The 10947-nt window shown below is 41.4% G+C and overlaps 1 protein-coding gene across 6 annotated transcripts in view; it reads left to right on the forward strand.

Moving 5' to 3' along the window:
• Positions 1–7238, forward strand: part of AK4 (adenylate kinase 4) — an 82175-nt gene extending 74937 nt beyond the window's left edge. For all 6 annotated transcript variants that reach the window (XM_050759248.1, XM_050759275.1, XM_050759352.1 and 3 more), the window contains 2 exons: positions 4451–4569; positions 6097–7238. In XM_050759248.1, coding sequence (XP_050615205.1) covers positions 4451–4569; positions 6097–6211 — 234 coding nt within the window. In that variant the 3' untranslated portion in view covers positions 6212–7238. The remainder of the gene's footprint in view (positions 1–4450; positions 4570–6096) is intronic.
• The last annotated feature ends 3709 nt before the right edge of the window (positions 7239–10947 follow it).

The following is a 10947-nucleotide window of genomic DNA, read 5'->3' on the forward strand; positions in this document are numbered from 1 at the left end:
CTGTTTCTCCACATTGTCACCAATATTTAGTGTAGTCAGTGTTTTAGATTTCAGCCATTCTACTAGGTAAGCATTATAGTTTTTTGACATGGAGAAATCTTCTAAAAGTTTTTTTCTCTTCTTTTTTGAGATGGAGTCTTGCTCCATCACCTAGGCTGGAGTGCAGTGGTGTGATCTCGGCTCATTGCAGCCTCTGCCTCCTGGGTTCAAGTGATTCTTCTGCCTCAGCCTCCTGAGTAGCTGGGATTACAGGCATGTGCCACCATGCCTGGCTAGTTTTTGTATTTTTAGTAGAGACGGGGTTTCACCATGCTGACCAGACTGGTCTCGAACCCCTGACCTCAAGTGATCTACCTGCCTTGGCCTCCCAAAGTGCTGGGATAACAGGTATGAGCCACCGCGCACGGCCCTGAAAGTATTTTTCAATGAGAAGTACAAACAGCAGAATGATCCCATTTTTGTAAAACAGTGACTACACCTTTTTATATGTGTATCTGTTGGTGTGTTGAGTGTGTGATCTCTAGCTTTATAAGATCAGGGAGAAAGTCACGAGGGCTGTATCCTGAGCTGGAACTGGATGAGGGAAAGGAATCATAGTTGATGTGCAGAGTGGGCAGGTGGTTAAGTGACTAGGGAAGGCTAAAGGAATAAAAAGATTACCCTTAAAAGGTTCAAAGTATAATATTGATACAGTTAGCTCAAATTAGACATGTGTAAAGGTATATGTATACAGATATTTTAACAAATTTACTTAAATAATTATTGTTCTTTTTGATAAAGACTTTTTGGTTTATCTTTATGATAAAGACTATTTATCTGATAAAGACAGATTGAGTTGTCTTTACAATAGTGAACTCCAGTTTTAAACGGGTGGTAGGTACTATTACTTGTTATCATTCAAATGTGGAATGCATGGCATTGTGTTTTATTAGGTTAATCTTTATGGAAACATTATTACACTTGAATATAGATGGAGTCAGTAATTACTATAGAAAATTACTTCAAGGGGCTAAGAATGGCTTCCCAACTCCTGGGTGCCATTGTGTCAGTAAAGTCCCAATGAGACTTTTTCACTTGAGTTAAGCACTCCTTTTGAAGTCTTTTAAAAATGTAAAAGTGGGCCAGGCCTATTGGCCTGGGGGGGAGGGGATCAAGGCTGTAGTGAGCTGTGATTGTGCCACTGCACTTCAGCCTGGGTGACAGAGTAATACCTGGCCTCCCTCCCACCTCCAAAAAAGGTAAAAGTTCTGTAATTATTTTATTAGATCCCTTCCTGATATCTGTCTCAAGAAGCTATGATGGGGGAAAAATGGGTGGGAGTAAAAAAGAAGTTCTGACAATACAGATGGGAACACTGAAGTCCAACACAGATGCTTTACATTTTGGCTTTGTCTAGACCTGCTGATGCAGAGATTCTCATAAAATTTGAAAAGCCTTACCACTGAGTTGCTTTTCAAAGCCTGGGTTTCTCTCAAAGAACATCTGCAATTACCATGCTGCTTTTGAAGACCTTAGTGAAAGTGCTAACCTAGATCAACTCTACCAGCTGTGGTGAAGTGGCTATGTTGTCTGGGGTATATACCCTGGGGTTCGTCATCTGGCGCCAGGAAAATTTAGGACATGGACACGAGGAGTTTAGGAGCGGAGGTTTACAATAGGCAGAAGAGAAGAGAAAGAGAAACGGCTGTCTCTCTGGAGAAGAGTGCGCTCCAAGTGGAAAAGACCAGCTGGTGGTGGATGCCCTGGATTTTATAGTCCAGGGTGAGGAGATGGTGTCTGATTTACATAGGGCTTACAGATTGGTTGGATCAGGCACGACGTTTACATAGTGCTCAGGGAAGGCTGGTGGCCCCACCCTAATCTTATTATGCAAATGAACTCTCCCTGGCCTGCCGACTTTTGTCTGCTGCTTACTGTACACGGGCTGACAAAGAGAAGGGAAGATGGAGCCACCATCTTGAACACGTCTGGTCCGTTGTTGCTGCCAGCATTCTCCCGTGCAAGCTCCCAGCTTGCTTGTCTATGTCTGCAGCTCGACTTTACAGGCTGCTCTTTGTTAGAAAATGATTTGGGTTGCTTTTCATTAAAGAGAAAAGCCTTACTGAGGACTTCCATCCCCTTACTAGCTGCCTAAGTGATTTCTTCTTAACTCCTATGTCAGTGGTGGCCGGGTTCCCTGGGAAGGAGGGGCGCCGTTGCTCTAGCATCATTCTGCTTTCTGGAAACAGGGTTGTATTTGCTGATGCTCTGAAATTCTGGAAATGACTTTCTGAGCCTTGTGACTGTAAGTAAAATAAAGAACGTGGCAGTAGAGGTAATATACAGCCTTCTCCCATCCCCATCTCTCCTGTCATGTTGGGTTAACAACCATGGAATACACATGTGATAATTACATGGCTCACTCATAAATCATAAGAATAAGTCATATACCCGAGGCCCTGAGCTGTAATGGAATTTTAGTGCATTTCACATTTATAGCCAGTTCCTGATGATCCAGTTGAGTTGCCTGTGCCTCTCGGTTCTGTTCTGGCCTACCTTCTGACAGATTTATTTCTTGTGACTATCTCCCCTGGTGAGTAATAGTCATGGACATGGGAGGCAAAATTCAAAACGTGTCCATTCTGCAATTTGTAAGGAGCTAGATTCCTGGGGAGATTAAAACAAATTGAAAATCAAGGTTTTTTTTTTTTTATTATAAATTTACCATTCTCAGAACGTTTGTCCCTGATTGTCATGGGTAATTTAATAATTCCTATTTTAATACACCTTTAAATATGTCATTTTAAAAAATATTCTAATTCATGCCTTCTATTTTTCTTTTCCTTAATTTTTGTGGTTAAGAGTTTCACTAAAATAAATGTCATTTTTTATTATTAAAAAAATTTTTTTTGAGACAGAGTCTCGCTCTGTCACCCAGGCTGGAGTGCAGTGACATGATTTCACTGCAGCCTCTGCCTCCTGGGTTCAAACGATTCTCCTGCCTCAGACTCTTGAGTAGCTAGGATTACAGGCACCCACCACCACGCCTGGCTAATTGTATTTTTAGTAGAGACGGGGTTTTGCCTTGTTGGCCAGACTGGTCTTGAACTCCTGACCTTAAGTGATCCGCCCACCTTGGCCTCCCAAAGTGCTGAGATTATAGGCATGAGCCACTGTGCCCCACCCAACTGATAAATGTTGTTACATATGATGAGAGTGGGGAGTTCTTGCCTTTTTTCCCAAATTTATAGTGTGTTCAATATTTAACCCTATGTATGATGTCAGCTATAACTTTATTATAATGTGCTTCATGAGATTTTTTTGGGGAGAATAGAAGGCTAGCAAAATAATTAGACAAACACACTGCAGAAAATCATATACATTTTCAAATCAAATACATAAGACCAGCCAGGTGCAATGGCTCATGCCTGTAATCCCAGCACTTTGGGAGGCCGAGGCGGGTGGATCACCTCAGGTCAGGAGTTCAAGACCAGCCTGACCAACGTGGTGAAACCCCGTCTCTACTAAAAATACAAAGATTAACTGGGCATGGTGGCAGGCGCCTGTAATCCCACCTACTCGGGAGGCTGAGGCAGGAGAATCACTTGAACCCAGGAGGCAGAGGTTGCAGTGAGCCGAGATAGAGCCATTGCACTCCAGCCTGGACAACAGAGTGAGACTCCATCTCAAAAAAAAAAATAAAATAAATAAATAAATAAATAAAATAAAAGCTGTATTAATCAGAACTAGCAGTTAAGGTATATTTTTTGTTTATTTTACATTGAGAAAGCAGCAACACATAAGAAAAGCTAAAGTGTTTAACAAATCAACACCAGCTTCCCTTTTGAGTAATATAATTTAGGTGAGGACACAGTCACTTCAGTTTTTTTTTTTTCCTTCTGTACGTTCCTACAGCGTATGTCATTATTCGATCTAGTAAAATAACCTGAATAAGGGAAATTTCATAGAAGCGCCAGGATAGAATTGGAAAGCTGGCAGAGATGGTACTGAACTGTATTCTCCTAGATTAGTATTTTTCCTAAGTAAACCAAGTTGGTTTTTTGAGATTTTGTTTTCTGCATTAAGAACTCAGGCTTTATTTTAGAAGACAAGGTAGTTTTAGGGATATTTAGAGAACCAAGATGACATTGTCTAAAGGTTTGTTGTTGGGGGAGGTTGCATGGAATTTTAGGCCGAATTGAAAGTAGCATTTATCAACAGCACTGGAACGTGTTCGAAAAGATCTGAACTGTTAATAAAGATTTAATGTCAGCTCCCAGGAAATAAGGTTAACATACTGTTAAGTGTGCTATTTCTTTTTCTACTACTCTTACAATTAACACTGTCACCAAGGCCTAATTCTTCATGTGGTAGGAGTCAAAGGTGAATACACGGTTTTGCACAGAAAAGTTTTTACCTGTGAAATGGCCCAACTGTTGTCTATATTAATTGTTTTCTTTGGTATTTGTAGGGTATTGATGATGTCACTGGTGAGCCATTAGTCCAGCAGGAGGATGATAAACCTGAAGCAGTTGCTGCCAGGCTAAGACAGTACAAAGACGTGGCAAAGCCAGTCATTGAATTATACAAGTGAGTGTGCGTCGATATTTTCATGACAAAGGACAGACTGGAAAGGTGTGGAGCCTACGGGGAAGAACACTGGGCTGAGGCAGAGTAGTGTTTCTTTAAGACAGATAAACACTAACAACCCAAAACCTTCCCAGAAGTCAGATGAAATGCTGGAGCTGTACATGAAAGATAAATTTCCGTACTTTTATCCTGAAACTGTTAGAACATAAGGACCCCAAACCTGATCATCTCTATCTGTTCTGGATGTAAAACAACATTGAGATTTATTTTCATTTTCTTAAAATTTTAAGTGACTGAGATAGTGGTCCCACATATGTTGATACTCCCACATACAAATATCTGGTTCGGATAGAAGATTAGAAGAGACTTTTGGTGTGTCCCTTCTTGAAGTGTCTGTAGGGAGTTTAACAAAGAAAGGCTAAAACCATAAAGCAGAGATTAAAAATTCAAATGGCTGCAGGGGCTAGGGCAGGTATTGGAAATGAGTCTCAAACATGGTGAGGGATATGTCAAGCTAGGCAGCTGAATGACAGTTGAACTTGACAGGGTGGCTGCTCCAGCCAATTAGCATTCTAGGGCACACAGGCCAATGATTCCCATTTTTCAGGAAGAGCAGAAGTCTGGCTTTCTGTATGTGTGTTTTGGGGGAAATCTCAGTTTTCATATTGGCAACATATTTACATTTTTTAAATAACATGCAAGTCAAACAAATCTCTATGCTGAGTGCATTCAAAACAGCAGTTTATACTCTCTGTTACAATCACTTTCTGGCTTTGTAGTCCCCAGGAAATTTAGCAAACCTTTAGATGAGAGTTTTATGATCATATTATTATGATACAGCAATCATGTGTTCCATGATTCATTAAGTAATAAGGGTTTTTTTTTTTTTATTTTTTTTTTTTTTTGAGACGGAGTCTCGCTCTGTCACCCAGGCTGGAGTGCGGTGGCCGGATCTCAGCTCACTGCAAGCTCCGCCTCCCAGGTTCACGCCATTCTCCTGCCTCAGCCTCCCGAGTAGCTGGGACTATAGGCGCCCGCCACCTCGCCCGGCTAGTTTTTTGTATTTTTTAGTAGAGATGGGGTTTCACCGTGTTAGCCAGGATGGTCTCGATCTCCTGACCTCGTGACCCGCCCGTCTCGGCCTCCCAAAGTGCTGGGATTACAGGCGTGAGCCACCGCGCCCGGCCAATAAGGGTTTTAATATACCAAAGCTTTTCAGTGGTTTGCTTTTGAAAATTGTATATTGAGGCACATTTGGAATGGTGCCTATAATGCTATTCTTTGATATGTTTTAAAGGGGAGAAAAGAGGTGGCATCATGACAAGCATACCAGAATTGCAAAAGCTATGACCTTATTTAGGTACACCCAGTGGAAGTGTTGATACCTTTGAAAGGGGCTGGTTTAGCACTTAGTGTGATATATGATATAGACCATAAGATCATGCTTGTTTTATATCTAGGATCTTCTGCACTAATATGTGGAGAAGAAACCAAAAAAGCCATTGTATGTTGGACTTTGTTTTTCAGGAGCCGAGGAGTGCTCCACCAATTTTCCGGGACGGAGACGAACAAAATCTGGCCCTACGTTTACACACTTTTCTCGAACAAGATCACACCTATTCAGTCCAAAGAAGCATATTGACCCTGCCCAATGGAAGAACCAGGAAGATGTGGTCATTCATTCAATTGTGTGTGTAGTATTGGTGCTGTGTCCAAATTAGAAGCTAGCTGAGGTAGCTTGCAGCATCTTTTCTAGTTGAAATGGTGAACTGATAGGAAAACAAATGAGTAGAAAGAGTTCACAAGAAGCTCTCCTCTGCCTTTGAAAAGGAAGGTCACCTACACATGTTTAAGGTGTCTCTGCACGTGTCTCAAGCCCTTCACAAGAAAGCAAGTACAGTGTGGATTTCAAGTGGTGTGTAACTTCAGCTCCAGCTGGTTTTTGACAGCTGTTGCTGTGGTATTCTTTTTTACACATGATGGTGATAGTTTCTGCTTCTCCCCATCCCCACAAAGGCTGTTGAACTACAGCACCAGGAAGCCTGAGAATGAATCCTAAGGGCTCCAGCCCAGACTTCGTCCCAGGCTTTCTGGTGTGTGCCCCCCCGGTAACAGTGAAATTGAAGCTGCTTCCTCACAGTGGTTGTTTCTCTGGTCTTGAGTGACTGTGTCCACAGATCATTTTCTTCCGGTAGGAATAACTCCTTTTCTGTATCCGCACTCCATGGAGTCTCTCCTTTTCAGACATCCTGGGATGAAAGAATTTGGCTTTTTTTTTTTTACATCTGTTTCACTCTTTGGCCGTTAAACAAAACTGATAGTTATTGCTCTTATCCCTCTCAAATTCTTCTAAGAACTGAGAGTGATGGGGTTGTATTGAATTTCTGTATGCACCGGGAACTGAGCTATGAAGAGGATCTTATTAAACTGCTGGTCTGACTCATGGATTGACACTGTTCCTTTCTTTTATTGTGAAAAAAAAAAACCCTAAAAGTCTTGGGGACCCCCTAAAGTCTTTTGGGAATCCTCAAAAAGCATGGGAAATACAAGTATTTAGCTACATAAATGTTGTAAGATCATATCTTATGTATAGAAGTAATAAGACCGTTTGGAATTACTAGACTAATTGAATAGTTACGGTTTCTATTCAGTACAATAAAATGTATTTTAAGGCGCGGTGGCTCAAGCCTGTAATCCTAGCACTTTGGGAGGCCGAGACGGGCGGATCATGAGGTCAGGAGATCGAGACCATCCTGGCTAACACAGTGAAACCCCGTCTCTACTAAAATATTCAGCTACGGGAGGCTGAGGCAGGAGAATGGCGTGAAAGGCGGAGCTTGCAGTGAGCTGAGATCCGGCCACTGCACTCCAGCCTGGGCGACAGAGCGAGACTCCGTCTCAAAAAAAAAAAAAAAAAAAAAAAAAAGAAAGTGCTGCTAACTATTGATGCTGACAGTGTTTCACTCCTATGAGTGACCCAAACATATTCTAAATAGGTGGTAAAGGGAGTGGAGCCTGTGGGGTTGAGCAGAATGTTGTACTAACTGTGCTTGGACTAAGTATAACAGCTTTATGATTATGGGAAAACAAAATCTTTCTTTATTTTTTTTTTTTTTCTGTTCCAAAGATTCATCCTGTGGGGTGGCCATAAAGTCTAGAATTAGATACTAATATTTTGACATTCGTTATAACATAGTATCAATAAACCATTTGTTAAAAGATTTGCCTGGTTTCCAGACTTGGTGGCCACCTTGAATAATTCTTCCTATCCTCTGGGAAGGATGATGAAATTTATTCCTGCTGCCTTAAAAATATGTATCCCTTCTTCATGCATCATGACTGTCCCCAGCGAGTATCCTTTACTATTCCTGGGAGTGACTCCTGTCTGACTTTTCATACTGGTGAGAAGAAAAGAAGCCTATTGTAACACTTTAGTGATGTTGAAACACATTACTTACTTTGTGAAGATGTCCCAGTGAATGCTCTGTCAATTCGCTGCCGTATGTCATCTATATGATAACGAATGCATCTTCCTTCTAAGTACTGCCCAAACTCTTGCCAGCTCCTCTCCCATTGTCCCTTCATGTGATTATTTTTTGGCTACCTTAGTGGAAATATAGACCAGTCTTCTCCCCATCCATCCTCTCAAACATAATGAGGTTGTTTATTTTTTAGATGTATGCAGTGAAAATGCCCAGTCAGGTCTATGAATCGTCAGTGCATTATATTGACTCTGAGCACTTTAGAATGTAGAGTTGCAATTGAATGCCAGCTGTGGAGATGGGGTGCATATCAGATATGTAGATAAAACTCAGGTTTGCTGGGGAACCAGGTATAGAGAAAAAAAGTCTGATACAAGGAAAATTGCACAACTTAGAGTAGTTCTGCTATAGATAAAATTTCCACAAAATAGGAAATGTAGAGAGTTATTCTATAGAATACTAGAAAGAGTAAAGACTGCTTTTTGGAAAGAGGAAAATCTTCAAACTTCTTTCTTCACTTCCCTTTGTGTTTAGCTGACCCTCCAATGTGATCATTGCTTTTAGAGTTTGGGAGAGGTATGGGAAGTGGCCTGATCCCTGCTTCCATACTTCACTCCTCCATCCATCCATCCTTCCCCTCCAGCTAAATGGACAATTCTAGCCAACACTGAGTCACTCTTAAGTCTCAGCAGTGGGTGTGTTTGCTGAGATTGTCCAGCAGTTGAGCAGTTTGGTCTCACCTCCCTCGCTAGCTGAGACCAAAAAGAGACAAATACCTTTTTCATGGTCTTAGAAACATAATGCTTATTTCGTGGTCAGTGGCTTTTAAAAAATCTATTTCTGGTTTTCTTCAACAAACTCACTAGTTTTCCCTTAAATGATTTTGTAAAATTTAAAGTTATCCTGAAAATGTTTTGGCAAAAGTAAAATTAAAGGGACATCTTTTTTTTTTTTTTTTTTTTTTTTTTTTTTTTTTTTTCTGTTGCCACACATGGCTGTTCCTTCACCTTTAAGCAAAGAGAGTGGTTCAGCTGGTTTCTAAGATGCCAACCTGACCTTGCATTCTGTCATTCTACCCAGCTCTTAGTTCAGTTTGCTTCCATTATCCTAACAGGCTTCTTACTGACTTAGAACTTGGAAAGGCTGCTATATTTAATACTCTCCAACACTAACGCAGACTTAAGATAGATACTGTTTATTGAAAATCTACTGAGTGAAATGTGCGGTTTTAGGACCTTTATAAGCATCTCATTTAATCTTTCTAGCATCCTGTGAAACAGCCATGATTTCATGTTGATAAACAAAGAAGACAGGGGTCCCAGGGATGTGAAGCATTTTGCCCAGGCTTCTGCTGCTGGTGACCAGTGTAGCTGGAACTCCAGCTCAGGTTTTCCTGACTCAGAAGACTGAGCTTGTTCCTCGATGTTATTAATAGCTACTTGTGTCCAAGCAACCAAGGGCCTTGAGTCTACTTGGTTCTGCTTATGGCCTCACATCAAGAATAATAGAGCTAGTCTAGGTATGGTGGAGCTGGTCCATGCCTGTAGTCCCAGTGCTTTGGGAATCCTTGATGGGAAGATTGTCAGAGGCCAAAAGTTCAAGACCAGGCTGGGCAATATCACAAGACTCCATCTCTACAGAAAAATAAAAAATTAGCCAGCCATGGTGGTGTACACTTGTGGTCCTAGTTACTCAGGAGACTGAGGCAGGAGGATTGCTTGATCCTAGGAGTTCGAGGCTGCAGTGAGCTATGATTGCACCTCTGCACCCAAGTCTGGGCAACACAGCGAGACCCTGTTTCTTAAAAAAATAAAAAATTGCAGAGCTCACCAAAGTGATGTTCACCTTTTTATGACGTTCCTTTTTTTTTTTTTTTTCTTTTTCCTTTGCTTAAGCAAAGAAAGCTGCTAGAAGAGAGTCTTAGTTTTCCTGCATAAGACCTCCTTTATGAATAGAATAAACGACTGTCAGAGTAGGCTGGGCTTGGGCCCAGGCTAAACTATGAAGGAAGCAAGCTCATATCCCTTAACTACCCTTTCAGTGTCCATTGGGTTGTGCCCCGGAAGTGACCTTTGCCCTTGAGCCATCCCCAGCCCATGGTGCCCACACATAGGCTTTTGAGCTCCTTGGAGCTATCCAGACCCTGTTCACTTTTCCTTCCTGAGATTAGAACAAATCACCCCCTTCCACTCCAAACAAGGTCTTGATGATAAAGTAATCCTTAAAATGCTGGTAGATAAACAAGCGATGATGAAGCATCGAACACAGGTTAGCTCCTGACTTTTGTACCAATGTCTCTGTGTTCCATTACACATTAACATGACTCTGAGTGCCACATCCAAACCTTTGCCCACCATCTGCTTGTTGTGCAACAGTTGAGGCAGTAACCAGGGGAGATTCACTTCCTGTCTTGTCCTTCCCCAGGGATCACTCCCCTGCTGCACTCTAGCAGCCAAGCTCAGATGAGCTCCATTGTTACTCTAGGTGTGCCCATCTCTTTGGTGGGGAAGGAGAAAGGTAAGAATAGCCATGAATGAGGAAGGATTCTTGGAGGGAGGGGCCGCTGTGGTTTTTCCTGCTATTTAAGATGTTGAGACCGGATAACTTTAGAAAAATGCCTGCACAAACCCATAAATAGTGCTTTTATAAAGTTTATAAAACTTTATAAAACCTGAGTTCAGTATTTGACATTAGCTTTTTGTCCAAAGAATTGAAGCCTGCTGGAGGTCTTTGCTCAAATAATAAATACTGCATATTTCCAAATGTGTTCAGGTATAGGCACTAGGTACTGTCTGTTTACTCCATGTTAGGTACATTACATGCATTGGCTAATCAAATCCTCATCAATTACCTATGTAATAATCTCAATTTGCCTCCTGGTATTATAAATGGAAAT

Source organism: Macaca thibetana, chromosome 1 (assembly GCF_024542745.1).
Source record: "Macaca thibetana thibetana isolate TM-01 chromosome 1, ASM2454274v1, whole genome shotgun sequence".
NCBI lineage: Eukaryota > Metazoa > Chordata > Mammalia > Primates > Cercopithecidae > Macaca > Macaca thibetana.